Source organism: Phyllobates terribilis, unplaced genomic scaffold, assembly GCF_046119375.1.
Source record: "Phyllobates terribilis strain yellow unplaced genomic scaffold, ASM4611937v1 Scaffold_186__1_contigs__length_3700242, whole genome shotgun sequence".
NCBI classification, from domain to species: Eukaryota; Metazoa; Chordata; class Amphibia; order Anura; family Dendrobatidae; genus Phyllobates; species Phyllobates terribilis.
This window is the reverse complement of record NW_027362946.1, coordinates 3,164,960-3,184,162: the sequence shown is the minus strand read 5'-3', so window position 1 is coordinate 3,184,162 and position 19,203 is coordinate 3,164,960. Positions and strand designations below refer to the sequence as shown.

Below are 19,203 nucleotides of genomic sequence, written 5' to 3'. Positions count from 1 at the left end.
CATGAAAACTCAATCTCAGAATCAATGGGATCCGCTGAAGCTCCAGAGTTATTACCTCATAAAGGGATGCTGCTCAGGAAGGTGAAAAAACAGGCTCTGGGGAGAAAGGGTTAATAGGACTTACAGGAGGAACCGGTCCAGAAAGCAGAAGATCCATCAAGTACCTGCCACATACAGTGGAACTAGGAGATGAATAATGGTGTTGTGTGAGGACTTCTCTGGGCTTCTGTCCTTCATCCTGCAGTCATCTGAATGGATCTAATGTGGACGGGACCCAGTTAAGCCGCATTCTGTCCATAGCTGTTACGTCACTGTTCACACCACACGAGACCCCAAAAGAGTCTCAGTGCTGAAGGGGTTAATGCCCTCCACGCCCAGTAATGGGGAATCTCCACATATCTCCACCTGCAGAGCCGCCAACACATATATGGCTGTTCTGTGCGCACAGGACCTGTGATGAGGTCAGATCTCAGGAAGTTCATTCAGGATGCTCAGGAAGGTTTACCTATGAACAAGCTTTATGTACTGCCCTCTTTACGTGTAGCTCTTCTTAATGAAGAACATGATTCCGTTTTAGCTCGGCACGCGGGTTCGTCTGCCACTTGGAGATCTCTTTCTAGGTCCTTTTGGTGGCAGAATGCTCTTAAGGATATTGGAGAGTATGATTGGAAATGCAAAGTCTGTTCCAAGGCTAAAGCCTCTCATCAAGCTCAGTGGGTTATCTCTTCCCTAACGATGTTCCGTTGCAGCCCTTGACCCACTTGTCCATAGACTTTGTCAATGATTTGCTTAACTCTGGTGGTATTACTGTTGTGTGGGTGGTGGACCGTTTGAGTAAAAAGGTTCTTTTGGTCCCGCTTCAAAAGTTGCCAACTGCTAGGATCTTAGCAACTTTGTTCATTTCTCATATTGTTAAATTTCATGGTGTTCCCAAAAACATAATTTTTGATTGAGGGGTTCAATTTCTGTTTAGTTTTAGATCCAGATTGGGTAACAAGCGGTTTTTTTTCTCTCAGTCTATCATACCGAGACTAATGGTCAATCAGAAAGATGAACCAGGAAATAGAGCAGTATTAGTGATGTTGTGTCTCCTCTAATCAGGAAGACTGGGTGGAATTTCTGCCCCTTATCGAGTGTGCTCTAAATAACCGTTCCTCAAAGGCTACCAGGACCTTGCCTTTTTTTAGCTGCTGTAGTTTTAATCTAGTGTTTGGGAATATTACAGGATTACAATCTTCCCTGCCAGAGGAGGAGAGATTTTGTCCCCAACTAATTAAGGTCTGGAGGGAGGACAAAAGGGATTTTTTGGTAGCTAGTGACCAGGCCAAAAGTGGTGCTAACTGCAGACGTAGGAATGCTTCTATCTTTAGGGTGGGGGATTTTGTGTGGTTGTCCTCAAAATATCTGCGCTTAAAGTTCACATCTAGAAAGTTTGCACCTAAATTTGTAGGTACTTATAAAATTATTACAAATTTAAATCCTGTGACAGTTAATTTGCAACTTCTTATTACCTGGAAAATCATAATTCTTTCCATTCTTCTCTTTTCAAAAAATTTGAGGGGACCTCAAGACATAAATGAGGTGGATTTGGAAGGGTGTCGGGAGTATGAGGTAGAGCGAGTTCTTAGTGCAGACAGCGCCTGACCCACCTGGAACTATCTCGTTAAGTGGAAATTTTATGGTCCTTACGGTAGCTCCCAAGTTAATATGAGGGATCTTCCTGCAATCAGATAAACAGATTATTGGGTGGGGCTGGGGAAAACCCAGCAGTCATGGTACACATTGGTACCAATGACAAAGTTAGAGGAAGGTGGAAGGTCACAGGGAATTAGGAGAGAAGCTGAAGTACAGGACCTCTAAGGTAGTGTTTGCCGAAATACTGCCGATTCCACTAGCGTCACTAGAAAGTTAGCGGGAACTTAAGGAGATAAATAATTGGCAGGATAAAGGGTTTGGGTTCATGGAGAACTGGGCCTACTTCTGTTGGCTACAGGCTCTACTATAGGGACAGGCTGCACCTCAACTGGGAGGGTGCAGATGTGCTGCAGTGAAAAATGGTCAGATGGATGGGGGAGCTTTTAAACTAGGATCTGGGGGGAGGGAGTTTTTTTGTACAAATAAGGGGATAGAGTAGACAGAGAGAGAGACAGTAGGGGTCAATGAGGATTTAGGGGGCTGGGACATTCAAGGAAAGTAAGGAGGCAAATAGGAGTAATAAATAGTTAATAGTATTAATAGTATTAAACGTCTGCTGGCAAATGCAAGAGGTCTTGCAAACAAAATTAATGAATTAAGAGACTCTAATGTCAGCCACAGATTACGATGTGGTGGGCATTACGGAAACCTGGCTGGAAAGCCATGACTGAGTGACAAACAGAGGATTACACTACATTCAAAAGGTTAGGAAAGAAAAAAAGGTAGAGGGGTGGGTATTTTCATTAAATCCAACTTAAGACCTGTGCTAAATGACGACATTGGAGTGGAGCTTCGACAATGTAGAGTCAGTATGGGTAAATGTACATGGAAATGCCAATAATGTAACGCTGCTAATTGGAGTTTGCTACAAGCCTTCTAATATAGCTGAACATGTAGAGGATGAAATGCTGCAACAAAAACAAGTCATGGTCAAAGTGTTGGCTCCCTTGAAATTGTTCCAGAAAATGAAGTAATTCTCCCAGAAAATTATTGCAATTACACATATTTTGTTATACATTTTTATTTCCTTTATATGTATGGGAACAACACAAAAAACAGACAAAAAAAAGCTAGGTGAACATAATTTCACACAAAACCACCAAAACTGAGCCGGTCAAAATTGTTGGCACCTTTTGTCAAAATTGTGGGGTGTGGGTAAACAACTTTGTTTCAAGCATGTGAAACTCGTTCAAACTCAATTGTGGCAAGTAACAGGTGTGGGCAACATGAAAATCACACCTGAAACCAGATAAAAAGGGAGAAGCTGATTCAATCTTTGCAATGTGTGCATGCTTGTGCCACACTAAGCACGGAGAACAGAAAGAGAAGAAGAGAACTGTTTGAGGACTTGAGAACCAAAATTGTTCTAATCTTGAAATTTTTGATATTTTTCAAGTCCATCTCCAGAGATGCGGATGTTTCTTTGTCCATGGTGCACAACATAATCAATACAATTACAACCCATGTCACTGTAGCTAATCTCCCTGGATGTGGACAGAAGAGAAAAATTGACGAAAGGTTGCAATGCAGGATAGTCCAGATGGTGAATAAGTAGCCCCACCAAAGTTCCAAAGAAATTCAAGTTGTCTTACATGCTTAGGGTGCATCAGTGCCAGCATGAACTAACCGCTAACATTTGAATTAAATGAAACGCTATGGCAGGAGAATAAAGAGGACCCCACTGCTGACACAGAGGCATAAAAAAGCTACACTGCAGTTTGCCAAGATGCACATGAGTAAGCTAAAACCCTTCTGGGGAAGTGTCTTGTGGACAGAGGAGACCAATATAGAGTTTTTCGGTAAAGCAAATCGTTCTACTGTTTAAACAGAATGAAGCATACAAAGAAAAGATCACAGTAACTACAGTGGAATATGGTGGAGGTTCAAAGATGTTTTGGAGTGGTTTTGCGGCCTCTGGCATTGGGTGCCTTCACTGTGTGCAAGGCATCATGAAATCTGAAGATTACCAAAGGATTTTGTGTGGCAATGTAGTGCCTAGTGTCAGAAAGCTGGGTTAGCGTTCTAGGTCATGGGTAGCCAGCATGGCAATGACCCCAAACATACATCAAGAAGCACCCAGAAATGGATGGAAACAAAGTGCGGGAGAGTTGTGAAGTGACCGCCAATGAGCTTGGATCTAAATCCCATTGAACACCTGTGGAGAGATCTTAAAATTGCTGTTTGGAGAAAAATATGAGAGTCTTCAGTGGTTGATACCTTTGGCTAACTGAAAAGATGGTAACAAATTACAAGCTTTCAAGACTACTCAGGTCTCTTCTTTAGACATAGTATAACACAAAATCTGAAGTGTCATATATTTATACACAACAGGGCACAGGAATAAAACAATAGATGAGACAAGTGGCGTGAAGCAGAACTATTAGTATGGGAGAGGGAGAAGCAGTTGTGTCCATGAATATTGGAACAGTTCATTGATAAGGAGTGTGAAAGTTTTATTGTCCTGTGATTGAGGTCTGGTCTAGAGATGAGCGGTGTTCGACTAGAACTGTTCGCCAATCTCAAATTCGAGCTGTTTTGGGCGGTGTTCGAGTTGTTCGACGAACCCGAACGATTTGCAAAAAATTCGGCTGTTCGAGGTTATGTTCGATAACTGTTCGTGCACCAAAAGCGTGTCCTGCATGTCTGGCGCTATTTAGAGCACCAATCATGCAGGGATTGTCTGCCACTCACTGTAATGCCACAGCCATGGTGGTTGTGGCATTACAGTGATTGCCCAAATCGATGGGAACAGTGCCAACAGTGAAACATGAAAAGCCGGCAATTCAGCAGCGGCATACACCTGTACCCGACAATTTATAACAGACAGAATAGAGCTTCACACATAGATTAGATAGATAGAAACATGTCAGCCACATATATACGAAGTACAGTGACAGTGTTGCTTACTGTACTTGTCATTTAGCGTAAAGGATTTATCAAAAAAAATAATAGTGTTTTCATGCACCGTCTCTTTAAAAAAGCCGGCCGGCAATTCAGCAGCGGTACCCGACAATTTATAACAGACAGAATAGAGCTTCACACATAGATTAGATAGATAGAAACATGTCAGCCACATATATACGAAGTACAGTGACAGTGTTGCTTACTGTACTTGTCATTTAGCGTAAAGGATTTATCAAAAAAAATAATAGTGTTTTCATGCACCGTCTCTTTAAAAAAGCCGGCCGGCAATTCAGCAGCGGTACCCGACAATTTATAACAGACAGAATAGAGCTTCACACATAGATTAGATAGATAGAAACATGTCAGTCACATATATATGAAGTACAGTGATAGTGTTGGTTACTGTACTTGTCATTTAGTATTAAAATAAAGGATTTATTATTAAAAAAATTGGCGTGGGGTTCCCCTTAATTTTAGGCTCTAGCGGAGGTTAAGCAGACGGCTGGGGCAGATGTTTGAAGCCTGGGAAGGGGGTAATACCCACGGAGCTTCCCAGGCTACTAATATCAGCCCCCAGCTGAATACATAGCCTTTACTAGCTATTAAAATGGGGGACACCCCAAAAAAAAATGACGTGGGGTCCCCCCTAATTTAATAGCTAGCAAAGGCTAGGCAGACAGCTGGGGGCTGATATTAATAGCCCAGGAAGGGAGCCATGAATATTGGCCCCCTCCCAGGCTAGAAACACCAGCCGTCAGCCGCCCCAGAAATGGCGCATTCATAGGATGCGCCAATTCTGGCACTTAGCCTCGCTCTTCCACGCTGCCCTGGTGCGGTGGCAGGGGGTAATAGGGTTGGGGTTGATGTCAGCTTATAATGCCAGCTGACATCAAGCCCAGGTTAGTAATGGAGAGGCGTCTATAAGACACCCCCATTACTAACCCCATAGTCAAAGTTAAAAAAAACACAAACACCCAGAATAAAGTCCTTTAATTGAAATAAAGACACAATCCTTTATTGTTCTAAATTAAACCATACTTACCATCACGCCCATTCCAGCTGAAGCCAACGATCTCCTGCAATAAAAGAAAAATAATAAAGCAACCTCATCCTTACCTTTCCATGGTTCCCACGACAGCTTCAGCTCTGCTACATCGAGATGACAGGCTGGACCGCAGCAGAACGCTGCCATCCAGCCTCTCATCCCGCAGACACTGAGAAGCGCAGGCTTGCTTGCGCTGCTCAGCGTCTCTCTGTGACGACATCCAGATGAGCCGAGTTCATGTCCAATGAACTCGGCTCACCTCATGCACGTCACTGACAGCGTGGGAAAATTCTCACGCTGAAGCGGTGAGTGCAGGAGAATTCTCCCACGCTGTCAGTGACGTGCATAAGGTGAGCTCATGTCCAATGAACTCAGCTCACCTCCTGCACGTCACTGACAGCGTGGGAGAATTCTCCTGCACTCAGCGCTTCAGCGTGAGAATTCTCCCACGCTGAAGCGCTGAGTGCAGGAGAATTTTCCCACGCTGTCAGTGACGTGCATAAGGTGAGCTCATGTCCAATGAACTCAGCTCACCTCCTGCACGTCACTGACAGCGTGGGAGAATTCTCCTGCACTCAGCGCTTCAGTGTGAGAATTCTCCCACGCTGAAGCGCTGAGTGCAGGAGAATTTTCCCACGCTGTCAGTGACGTGCATGAGGTGAGCCGAGTTCATTGGACATTAACTTGGCTCATCTGGATGCCCTCACAGAGAGACACTGTGGAGCGCAAGCAAGCCTGCGCTTCTCAGTGTCTGCGGGATGAGAGGCTGGATGGCAGCGTTCTGCTGCGGTCCAGCCTGTCATCTCGATGTAGCAGAGCTGAAGCTGTCATGGGAACCATGGAAAGGTAAGGATGATGTTGCTTTATTATTTTTCTTTTATTTCAGGAGATCGTTGGCTTCAGCTGGAATGGGCGTGATGGTAAGTATGGTTTAATTTAGAACAATAAAGAATTGTGTGTTTATTTCAATTAAAGGACTTTTTTCTGGGTGTTGTGTTTTTTTTAAATACTTTACTAGAAATTCATGGTGGTCATGTCTAATATTGGCGTGACCCCATGAATTTCGGGCTTAGGGCCAGCTGATAATGCCAAGCTGGCCCTAACCCCTTTATTACCCAGTGAGCCACCGCATCAGTGCCCTGGATGAGTTGGGTACAGCGCCAGAAGATGGCGCTTCTATGAACGCGCCATTTTCCGGGGTGGCTGCGGACTGCAATTTGCAGCGGGGGTGGCCCAGAAAGCTTGGGCCTCCCTGCGCTGCGGATTCCAGCCCCCAGCTGCCTAGTTGTACCTGGCTGGACACAAAAACAGGGCGAAGCCCCACGTCAATTTTCTTTAAATTATTTCATGAAATAATTAAGAAAAAAAGGGCTTCCCTATATTGTTGTGTCCGGCCAGGTACAAATAGGCAGCTGGTGGTTGGGGGCAGCCCGTTCCTGCCTGCTGTACCTGGCTGGACACAAATATAGTGCGAAGCCCCACGTCAATTTTTTTTAAATTATTTCATGAATTTCCTGAAATAATTTAAAAAAATTGAAGTGGGGCTTCGCCCTATATTTGTGTCCAGCCAGGTACAGCAGGCAGGAACGGGCTGCCCCCATCCACCAGCTGCCTATTTGTACCTGGCCGGACACAACAATATAGGGAAGCCCTTTTTTTCTTAATTATTTCATGAATTTCATGAAATAATTAAAAACAAATTGAAGTGGGGCTTCGCACTATATTTGTGTCCAGCCAGGTACAGCAGGCAGGAACGGGCTGCCCCCATCCACCAGCTGCCTATTTGTACCTGGCCGGACACAACAATATAGGGAAGCCCTTTTTTTCTTAATTATTTCATGAATTTCATGAAATAATTAAAAAAAAAGTACGTGGGGCTTCGCCCTATTTTTGTGTCCAGCCAGGTACAACTAGGCAGCTGGGGGCTGGAATCTGCAGCGCAGGGAGGCCCAAGCTTTCTGGGCCCCCCCCCCCCCGCTACAAATTGCAGTCCGCAGCCACCCCGGAAAATGGCGCGTTCATAGAAGCGCCATCTTCTGGCGCTGTACCCAACTCATCCAGGGCCCTGGTGCGGTGGCTCACTGGGTAATAAAGGGGTTAGGGCCAGCTTGGTATTATCAGCTGGCCCCAAGCCCAAAATTCATGGGGTCACGCCAGTATTAGACATGACCGCCATGAATTTCTAGTAAAGTATTTAAAAAAAACACAACACCCAGAATAAAGTCCTTTAATTGAAATAAAGACACAATTCTTTATTGTTCTAAATTAAACCATACTTACCATCACACCCATTCCAGCTGAAGCCAACGATCTCCTGCAATAAAAGAAAAATAATAAACCAACCTCATCCTTACCTTTCCATGGTTCCCACGACAGCTTCAGCTCTGCTACATCGAGATGACTGGCTGGACCGCAGCAGAACGCTGCCATCCAGTCTGTCATCCCGCAGACACTGAGAAGCGCAGGCATGCTTGCGCTCCTCACTGTCTCGCTGTGACGGCATCCAGATGAGCCGAGGTCATGTCCAATGAACTCGGCTCACCTCATGCACGTCACTGACAGCGTGGGAAAATTCTCACGCTGAAGTGCTGAGTGCAGGAGAATTCTCCCACGCTGTCAGTGATGTGCATGAGGTGAGCTCATGTCCAATGAACTCAGCTCACCTCCTGCACGTCACTGACAGCGTGGGAAAATTCTCCTGCAATCAGCGCTTCAGCGTGAGAATTTTCCCACGCTGTCAGTGACGTGCATGAGGTGAGCAGAGTTCATTGGACATGAACTCGGCTCATCTGGATGTCGTCACAGAGAGACGCTGAGCAGCGCAAGCAAGCCTGCGCTTCTCAGTGTCTGCGGGATGACAGGCTGGATGGCAGCGTTCTGCTGCGGTCCAGCCTGTCATCTCGATGTAGCAGAGCTGAAGCTGTCGTGGGAACCATGGAAAGGTAAGGATGAGGTTGCTTTATTATTTTTCTTTTATTGCAGGAGATCGTTGGCTTCAGCTGGAATGGGCGTGATGGTAAGTATGGTTTAATTTAGAACAATAAAGGATTGTGTCTTTATTTCAATTAAAGGACTTTATTCTGGGTGTTTGTGTTTTTTTTAACTTTGACTATGGGGTTAGTAATGGGGGTGTCTTATAGACGCCTCTCCATTACTAACCTGGGCTTGATGTCAGCTGGCATTATAAGCTGACATCAACCCCAACCCTATTACCCCCTGCCACCGCACCAGGGCAGCGTGGAAGAGCGAGGCTAAGTGCCAGAATTGGCGCATCCTATGAATGCGCCATTTCTGGGGCGGCTGACGGCTGGTGTTTCTAGCCTGGGAGGGGGCCTATATTCATGGCTCCCTTCCTGGGCTATTAATATCAGCCCCCAGCTGTCTGCCTAGCCTTTGCTAGCTATTAAATTAGGGGGGACCCCACGTCATTTTTTTTGGGGGGTCCCCCATTTTAATAGCTAGTAAAGGCTATGTATTCAGCTGGGGGCTGATATTAGTAGCCTGGGAAGCTCCGTGGGTATTACCCCCTTCCCAGGCTTCAAACATCTGCCCCAGCCGTCTGCTTAACCTCCGCTAGAGCCTAAAATTAAGGGGAACCCCACGCCAATTTTTTTAATAATAAATCCTTTATTTTAATACTAAATGACAAGTACAGTAACCAACACTATCACTGTACTTCATATATATGTGACTGACATGTTTCTATCTATCTAATCTATGTGTGATGCTCTATCTTTCTGTTCAAAATTGTCGGGTACAGATGCTGAATTGCCGGCCGGCTTTTTTAAAGAGACGGTGCATGAAAACACTAATATTTTTTTTTAATAAATCCTTTACACTAAATGACAAGTGCAGTAACCAACACTGTCACTGTGCTTCTTATATGTGTGACTGACATGTTTCTATCTATCTAATCTATGTGTGATGCTCTATTCCTTCTTGTCTAAATTGTCGGGTACCGGTGTATGCCGCTGCTGAATTTGCCGGCCGGCTTTTTTTAAAGAGAGTGTCTTCTGAGCAGTTTGTCAGCTTTTGGACACCTTTGCAGGTGTTTTCTATGTGTTTCTATGTGTTTTTGTTTGCCTGCCATTGGTTTTAACGGTGTTCGACAGTGTTCTAAGGTGTTCGACGAACAGTTCCTCGAACATCCCGGTGTTCGACGAACCGAACCGAACCCGAACACTACGGGGGTGGCTCAACACTAGTCTGGTCCATGATTGTGATGCCCCCAAACGGTCTGAGGAGCACATTCCTTAGTTAATGTAGAAAGACATAAATCCATGCGACACATTAACTCCTGCTCTGTGAGTGTGTCAAAGATTGTCATAAGTTTGTAATTCCACATTTTTCTGTCTCTCTGAGATTTGAAGTTACCTTTTAATACAAGTAATTTCATGTCAATGATGCTGTGATCAGGGATAAAAAATGTTTGGCCACAGGTAGATCTATTCTTTTTTCTTTTATTGTGTGGCGAAGAAAATTCATCCTTGTTCTAAGTTTTTGCCCTGTCTCCCCTATGTACAGACCGCCAGCTGGACATTTGGTACATGTAATTAAGTACACTACATTAGAAGTGATGAAGCTGAAAGTACCTGGGATCTTGTGGTTGTCTCCTGATTTGAGTTGGGAATCTTTATCTTGTCAGTGATCATTATAAATAGACATGTTTTACATTTTTTCTGGCAGCAGGGAAAAGTTCCTGTAGCTGTTGGAGAGGACAGGGAGTTTCTGATGATGATGCTTCTTAGATTTGTGGGCTGCCTAAATCACAGAAGTGCTGGGTCTGGAAATATAGATTGTAATCAGCATCTTTTTGTAATAATGGTTGTAATTTCCATGCAGATCCCATTGGCATCTCCAGATTTGGATTGTAGGCGACTACTAGAGACTCCAGATTGCTTTCTTGTTTAGTTTTGAAATGTAGGAGATGATTCCTTGATATTCTGGTGGCTCTTGCAATCTGGTTTACAATTGTTCTTGTATGGTAGCTCTCGTTCAAAAAGGCCATTCTGAGGCCACCAAGGTGTTAATTTCAGTACAGGAGTAGTTGAGTGTTAAGTTGATGGTGAGATGAAATTGATTAAAGTGTTCATGGAACGTCTTAAGCTGTTGCTGAGATTCTGTCCAGATGATTAAAATATCGTCAATGTAACGGTAGTAGGCAAGAGGCCTGATGGGACATGAGGACAAGAAGTCACTATAAAGCTTGGCCACAAAAAGATTTGCGTACTGTGGAGCCATTTTACTTCCCATTGCTGTACCAGTCTCCTATAGATAAATGTTATCAAATTCAAATAATTGTGGGTGAGGATGAATTTTGTAAGTTTCACCACAAAGGTGAAACAATCCTCCTTGTCTGTTTTCTTTCCCTCCCAGTACCTTTTCTTTCTACCACGGTTAGGTTTCTGGGAAGTTATACTTATTCCTTTTATTTTTGGTTCTCATTAGCTTGCCTTCTTTGCCCTATATGAATGTGTCTTAAGTTTCTCACTCAGGGTTTTCATATCTTCATACTTTTCTTTCCCCTTGTTGACAGTGTATTGCTGCCCCCCCTCTGATTCCTCAGGAGGTAAGAGAAACTCTTCAACTGCCTATTAGGGAGTTAGGTCTGAGGTGTTATTTTTAGTTAGCTAGGGCCTGTCTGCACAGAGACCAATTGGGTGTAGTTGCTGCATTCTTCCCTGTGTGGGTTCTCTGGTGGCTATCAAGATGTGCTTTCTGGTTAAAAGATTTCCCAAATTTTGAACATGAAAAAGGCTTCTCTGCCCAACTCTCCTGAATCTCTTTTGCTCTTTATGATCCCAACTAGTCTCACCACATACAAAAGTTCTTTAATAAGCTACCTTATACAGGCTGCTAAGAATATCATTCCTCATCAATGGAAAAGTACTTCTCCACCTACTCTGGAGGAGTGGTTCTGTGACATAGCTCTTCTAAATAGGATGGAACATTTGATTGCCCGATCCCCCACTGATTGTGATAGATACTGTAAGTCTTGGAGAGACTGGATTGAATTCCAGGAATCCGATGCCTACCGTCTTACATCACACTAATGTGACCCACCCTTTTCTCTGGTGCGTTTCTTCTCTGTCCGGATTGTGCTCTGCATTGGTTCGGGCCTGGCTGCACTATGTATGGTTTCCATTGGATTTTACTAACTTCATAATTGTAATACTGATGGCCTAAAATGTTCTCTTTCTTCCTTTTTCTTCCTATAACTTGATGTTTTATTGGACGTTATACTTATATTCTAGGATATATTGATGCTGATATATATATATATTTTTTTTTTGTATTTTTGTAATTGAAAATTATTTAACCTTTCAATAAAAATTTAATTTTGAAAAAGGCTTCTCCCCTGTGTGACTTCTCTGATGTTTATTAAGAGTTGCTTTCCGCGTAAAATATTTCCCACATTCTGAACATGAAAAAGGCTTCTCCCCTGTGTGAGTTCTGTAGTGTTCAACAAGATTGCATTTCTGTTTAAAATGTTTACCGCATTCTGAACATGAAAAAGGCTTCTCCCCTGTGTGAGTTCTCTGGTGTATAACAAGACTGTATTTCTGTTTAAAATGTTTACCACATTCTGAACATGAAAAAGGCTTCTCCCCTGTGTGAGTTCTCTGGTGTATAACAAGACTGTATTTCTGTTTAAAATGTTTACCACATTCTGAACATGAAAAAGGCTTCTCCCTTGTGTGACTTCTCTGATGTTTATTAAGAGCTGCTTTTCGTGTAAAATATTTCCCACATTCTGAACATGAAAAAGGCTTCTCCTCTGTATGAGTTATCTGGTGTATAACAAGACCGTATTTCTGTTTAAAATGTTTACCACATTCTGAACATGAAAAAGGCTTCTCCCTTGTGTGACTTCTCTGATGTTTATTAAGAGCTGCTTTTCGTGTAAAACATTTCCCACATTCTGAACATGAAAAAGGCTTCTCCCCTGTGTGAGTTCCCTGGTGTTTAACAAGATCTGATTTCTTGTTAAAATATTTCCCACACTTGGAACAAGAAAATCTATTCTCGGCTGTGTGAATTTTTTGATGTTTAGGAAAAGATTTTTCGAGAGGAAAACTATTTCCATATTCTAAAAATGTCTTATTTGCTTTAGGAGCAGTTTGTTTTTTAATGCTTAATTTGTGACTATGATTTTTCTTAGTAGTTGGTAATGAATCAGAAGACAGGACCTGTTTCAAAGGATCAGATGACAAATCTTTGCTGTGAAGGGATGATGGTATATCTGGAGTAATGGCATTCACTTCAATTGTATCCTGTGGGATCTCAAGATCTTCTGATTTAAAAATTGAAGATGTCAGCTGTCCCTCTGATCTCCAGGTACAGTTATCTGCTAAGATAAAAATCTATTATTTTTCAATAAAATATACTTGGATTTTATTTTTTTACATTTCTACTTAAACTGTCTATAATAATGGCAAGTTATGTACCGTATTTTTCGGACTATAAGACGCAACGGACCATAAGACGCACCTAGGTTTTAGAGGAGGAAAATAAAAAAATAAATATTTAAGCATAAAATGTGGTCATGATGCACTTTTAAGGGGGAGGGGGGTCTTCTGCTGACACTGGTACAGGGGTAATGTCCCCCAATTCTGACAATATCCCCCATCCTGGTATATATGCCGCCCCCTTCCTTTTATACGTGGTCCCCATCCCCATCCTGGTATGCCTGGCATCCCTCCATCCTGGTATGCATGGCACCCCTCATCCTTATCCTGATATGCATGGCACCCCTCATCCCTATCCTGATATGCATGGCACCCCTCATCCCTGTCCTGGTATGCATGGTACCCCTCATCCCTGTCCTGGTATGCATGGCACCCATCATCCCTGTCCTAGTATGCATGGCACCCCTCATCCCTGTCCTGGTATGTATGGCACCCCTCATCCCTATCCTGGTATGCATGGCACCCATCATCCCTATCCTGGTATGCATGGCACCCATCATCCCTATCCTGGTATGCATGGCACCCTTCATCCCTGTCCAGGTATGCATGGCACCCCTCATCCCTGTCCTGGTATGCATGGCACCCCTCATCCCTGTCCTGGCATGCATGGCACCCCTCATCCCTGTCCTGGCATGCATGGCACCCCTAATCCCTATCCTGGTATGCATGGCACCCCTCATCCCTGTCCTGGTATGCATGGCACCCCTCATCCCTGTCCTGATATGCATGGCACCCCTAATCCCTATCCTGGTATGCATGGCACCCATCATCCCTATCCTGGTATGCATGGCACCCCTCATCCCTGTCCTGGTATGCATGGCACCCCTCATCCCTGTCCTGGTATGCATGGCACCCCTAATCCCTGTCCTGGTATGCTTGACACCACTAATCCCTATCCTGGTATGCATGGCACCCTTAATCCCTGCCCAAATATGCATGGCACCCCTAATCCCCATCATGCTGCACATTAAAAAAAAATAAACACTCCTACTCACCTCTCTTCTCTCTCCTCCAGCGCAGCGTCCTGTCTGCCTGCACTGATCTCTCCATGTGAGCCGTGCATGACGTCACTGCAATGCGCGGCTCACAAGGAGAGATTAGCTGCTGGAAGTCACTGCTTCCGACGCCGGGACTGTGTGCACGGGGAGCAGTGACTTCACTCTCCTTCATAGCCGGCATATAGTGGAGCCGCGCTGCGGCTGCTGGCTATCTCCTGTGCCCGCTCATTAAAGGGAATGAATATTCACCCCTTCCCCATGCCCGTGGGCGTGGAGAGAGGTTGAATATTCATGCCCTTTAACAGCAGGCATAGGAGAAAAAAAAGGAGGAAAAAAGTGCGTCTTATAGTCCGAAAAATACATTGAATTAATTATTCACCAAGACACTGACATTTCAAAATCTAATAGAAAACCTCATAGGATGAACCAGTAGAGCGTGGTTTTCAACTGTTTGTTCATTCTGCCTTTCAAATATGGAATAAAAAGCCACCAAGTTATGTAGGCAACAATAATACCAATAAAAACTTCTACTCATCTCACAAACAACAAGCCCCACTCACGTCCATCGTCTGTAAATGAAAAAAATCATAGTTACCGGTAACAGGATTTTACAGAGCCCATGATAGCACCATCTGAGAGATGGTATCCGCCCACCAAGGACAGGAAACCTGCTGAATAAAAAAGGCGGTACCTCTCCTTCACATCAGTTTTGTTTTAGAGCATGAGAGGACCTCCAGACAGTATGTTAGTACACAACTACCACCAATAAAACATTTCTCACTGTACACCCATATATAGAGAACACCATAAGTGATCAAAAAAGGGGGGGCATATAAGGGTGCTGTCATGGGCTCTGTAAAATCCCGTTACCGGTAGGTAACTATGATTTTTTCCCCCTTCTCCTATGACAGCACCACCTGAGAGATTTATATAGAACAGACACCTTAGGGATGGATCACCGCTTGCAACACCTTTCTCCCAAAGGATAGATCAGCAGATGAAGAAAGATCAAGACAGTAATGGTTATAAAAGGTAGAAGGAGATTACCATGTTGCTGCCTTACATATGTTATCAATGGACACTTCCGCCTTCTCAGCCCAGGAGGCTGCACCAGCTCTGTGGAATGGCCCTTCAGGTTCTCTGAAACTGGCACATTACTAGGGGAATATGCTAAGCTAACGGCGTCCCTGATCCATCTAGCTATAGTTCCCCTTGTAACTTTAAGTCCCTTACTAGCTCCCTGGAAGGAGACAAATAAGGCATCACTTCTCCTCCAAGGCCTTGTTACCTCCAAATACTGAACCAAAACCAGTCTAACATCTAGAGTATGAAGCCTCTGTTCCCCTAAATCTGTTGGGCTAGGATACAATGAGGGGAGAATGATCTCCTGTGTTTTGTGGAATTTGGAGGCCACCTTCGGAAAATAGGCCGGGTCTGGTATTAATGTAACTCCATCTACAGTGACCAGTGTAAAAGGATGATTTACTGACAGAGCTTGTAAGTCAATAACTCTACGGGCTGATGTTATAGCTATCGGTATCACTGTGTTCAGAGTGAGAGTTCTTTCTGTCACGCTTCCTAAGTGCTCAAAAAGGAGACTTAGTCAGGGCTTCCAGGACCAGGTTTAGATCCCAGGGAGGCATTCTCGGGGTAGCAATAGGTCTGGATCTATTGCACGCCTTTTTAAACCTGATAACCCATCTATCTGCTGCCAAATTATAGTTATATAAAGCTCCAAGCGCTGATACTTGCACCTAAAGGGTACTGGTAGCCAACCCCATATCTAAGACCCTTTGAAGAAATTCCAGAATAGCTTTATAGGAATTTTAACCTTAGCTGACTGCGCCGAAATAGATAGGAATTTTGACCATGTCCTACAATAGATCTTAGTCGTCACACTGCTTTTGAGCAGAGTAGTTACTAGACCTAGGGAAAACCCTTCCTGGATTAGTAACGACCTTTCAAACTCCAGGCCATCAAATGCCCAACCTCTGAAGAAGGAAGCCTGGGCCTTGCTTGAGGAGATCTGGAGTATCTGGAAGGACCCATGGATCTGACTGGGACATCCTCTTTATCCAGGTGAACCAGGGTCTCTTGGGCCAGAATGGGGCGATTAGTATGACCCTTGCCTGCTCCTCTCGGATCTTCCTCAAAATCGTTGGCATTAACATTAGTGGGGGGAAAGCATAGGCTAGGCCAAAGCTCCAGGGTATTTGTAATGCATCTAATGCATAGGGTCTTTCTTTTGGATTTAAGGAGCAGAAGATCCTTGTTTTTCTGTTTCGTTTGTTTGCGAAAAGATCTATTTCTGATTGACCCCAGCGATCCACAATTTGCTGGAATACTGTTGGATTCAGCTCCCATTCGCCCTGATTCAGTATATTCGGACTCAGAAAATCTGATCTTTAGTTTTCTTTGCCTCTTATTTGCAGAGCCGAGAGCATAAATTGATGTTGTTCTGCAAACTGTAGAATCTGCTCTTTCACGAACAGGAGAGGTCAGGATCTCGTGCCCCCTGATGATTGACATAGGCGACTGTTGTCCTGTTGTCTGACATAATTCGGATGTGTTGTCCCTGTAGTTGGGAACTGAACTTCATCACTGCATTCTTTACCGCCGACAGCTCCTTCATGTTTTGAGAAGGCTTTCTCGCTGTCCGACCAGATTCCTTGTATTACACGATCTCCCAGATGTGCTCCCAGCCATCTGAGCTTGAGTCCGCTGTAATTATGTCCCTGACCTGATACAACCAGGGAACTTTCTGTGACAGGTTCTCCCAATCCAGCCACCATGCGATTGAGCTGATGGCTGTATTGGAAAGTGTCATCTTCCTGTCCAAGTGTCCCCTGAGTTGTTTCTCCGCTGCTAGGATATCTTGCTGCAGATATCGGGAGTGTATCTGAGCCCACTGGACTGCTGGGATACATGATGTCATTGAACCTAAAAGAGACATTGCTTTCCTTAGGGTCATGGATGGATTCCTGACTACTCCTGAGGCTAGGGACGTAATTTTGTTTTTCTTGTCTTCCGGTAGCAGACAAGTCTATCCCTCTGAGTCCAAGATAAGCCCTAAAAAAGACGGAACCTTCCGAGGCTCCAGGCTTGACTTCTCTAGATTCAGTATCCATCCAAGATTGATCAGGCTGGCTCTGACTCTTGTCAATGCGAGTTTTCAATGCTCTCTCTTGATCTGCATACTACCAGGAAGTCGTCCAGGTAAGGGACAACTAGAGTATCTTGTTCTCTCAAATGCACCATGACCTCCAGAATGATCTTCGTAAAGATTCTCGGAGCCATGGAGAGGCCGAAGGGCAGAGCTGTGAACTGAAATTGCCTCACACGATTGATGATATACACAGCTACTCTCAGATACTGCTGGTATCCTGTATGGATTGGGACGTGGTAATAGGCGTCCTTCAGGTCAAGGACACTCATATAACAACCCGGGAACAACACCTTTATGGCTGATATTATAGATTCCATCTTGAAGGGTCTGTAGATTAGAAAGTTGTTTAGGCCCTTCAAGTTGATTATGGTTCTAAAGGAGCCATCCGGCTTCTTTATCAGAAACAGGGGCGAATAGAATCCTTTCCCCTGCTCGCTTATTAGTCTCTCTCAGAACCTTCTTTTCCACTAGGTTTAATACCTCTTGCTCCAGGGATGTTTGCTCTCTGGGCCTCCTGGGAGACGAAATCCTGAAGGTCTGCAGGGGAATGGATCTGAATTCCAGTCTCAGTCCTGTCTTTATAATCCCTAATATCCAGGCACTGGATGTAATTTTTTCCCAGGTAGGCAGGAAGTGGGACAATCTTCCTCCTACCTGGGGAGGCCCATCACTTAGGGGTTTTTCTGTTCTCAAAGGAAGGACCTCCGAACATGAAGCCTCCACTCCTTGTCCTTCCATCTGCCCTGGTCTCTGGAAAATTTACCTATGCTATACTTCCTTTTACAAAAGGAAGTCTTGTACTGAGGCATCAACACACTGGAAAACCTGTGTTTCTTATCTGTGGCTTTATCCAGTATGTCATCCAGAGCTTTGCCAAAAAGAAACTCCCCTTCACACGGGATTGAACACAATTTCATCTTAGACTGTACATCACCTGACCAGCTCTTGAGCCACAGAGCTCTGCGAGCTGCAATGGATAAATTCGCTGATCTGGCGGCCAGCCTTACTGAATCTGCCGACGCGTCCGCGAGGAAGGCAGCCGCCCCCTGCATTAGCGGAAGACTGGCCAAGATTTTTTCCCTTGGAATGTCCCCTTTAATCTGGTCTTCTAGATGCTGAAACCAGACCATCATTGACCTGGCTGTGCAAGTGGCTGCGACTTCCGGTTTCAATGCTCCCGCTGGTCACTCCCAGGTTTGTTTTAATAAGGTTTCCGCTTTTTTATCAAGAGGATCCTTGAAAGCTTCTAAATCCTCAAACGGCAGGGTGGATTTTTTTTAGAGAATTTTGATACGGTCACGTCAATTTTTGGGGTTTTATCTCACCTGGTTGATTCTTCTTCCTCAAACGGGTATCTTCTCTTTGAAGGTGATGGTAACTGCCCTCTCCTATCAGGTCTTTTCTATTCCCTGTCGATAAACGATCCTCTCATTGACGGGGAATGTGCGCCTCTTCTTCTGATCCAGACCCCCGATCATGATGTCCTGAACAGTACTAGGGGTCTTGGTATCGGCTATGCCCATAGTTGTTCTGATGGCTTTAATCAGCTTATCCGTGTTTTGCACTGGAAAACACGGCCTACCTCCTGTATCGCTATCTGAGGAAGATGATGATGATGAGGATGACGAGTAGGTAGGAGAGGAAACAGACTTCCCCTTGCCCTGGAATACTACAGATTCTTCTGAGTCTGATGTATGACGTCTCAGCTTCCTACTCTTTTTACGTATAGCCAACATCTTTAGGGAGTCCCTAACCTCCGTCTGGATTAAAGATTTTAAATCCATAGCAAAATTATGTGTTTCCTCTGATATGGTTTCTTGGATACAACTCGGGCTAAGCTTTTTAGTATAAGTGCTGGGAAAATTAACCCCGCACAGCACACACTCCATGTTATTCCTCTTGGCACTACACTTTTTGGGTTTTTCC

General features: G+C 44.4%; 2 protein-coding genes across 2 annotated transcripts in view; both read right to left on the bottom strand.

The window, feature by feature from the left end:
• Positions 1 to 19,203, bottom strand: part of LOC141212808 (uncharacterized) — a 175,980-nt gene that overhangs the window by 126,256 nt on the left and 30,521 nt on the right. The gene's annotated exons all lie outside the window — the stretch shown is intronic.
• LOC141212776 (uncharacterized) lies at positions 9,552 to 18,407 on the bottom strand. The gene is made up of 5 exons (XM_073665084.1): positions 18,041 to 18,407; positions 17,758 to 17,931; positions 16,726 to 16,989; positions 14,672 to 14,680; positions 9,552 to 12,992 (listed from the first exon to the last, which is right to left on the bottom strand). The coding sequence occupies exons 1-5, from the start codon at positions 18,405 to 18,407 to the stop codon at positions 11,968 to 11,970; spliced, it is 1,839 nt and encodes a 612-aa protein (XP_073521185.1). The 3' UTR covers positions 9,552 to 11,967.

Excerpts from the sequence above, each read along its gene's own strand:
- LOC141212776 (XM_073665084.1), bottom strand. The coding sequence starts at position 18,407 with ATGGTCTGGTTTCAGCATCTAGAAGACCAGATTAAAGGGGACATTCCA. Across the intron at positions 17,932-18,040 it reads TAAAAGGAAGTATAGCATAG|GTAGGAGGAAGATTGTCCCA; the intron begins GTAAATTTTCCA and ends GGGCCTCCCCAG. Across the intron at positions 16,990-17,757 it reads AAACATCCCTGGAGCAAGAG|CAAGATATCCTAGCAGCGGA; the intron begins GTATTAAACCTA and ends CGATATCTGCAG.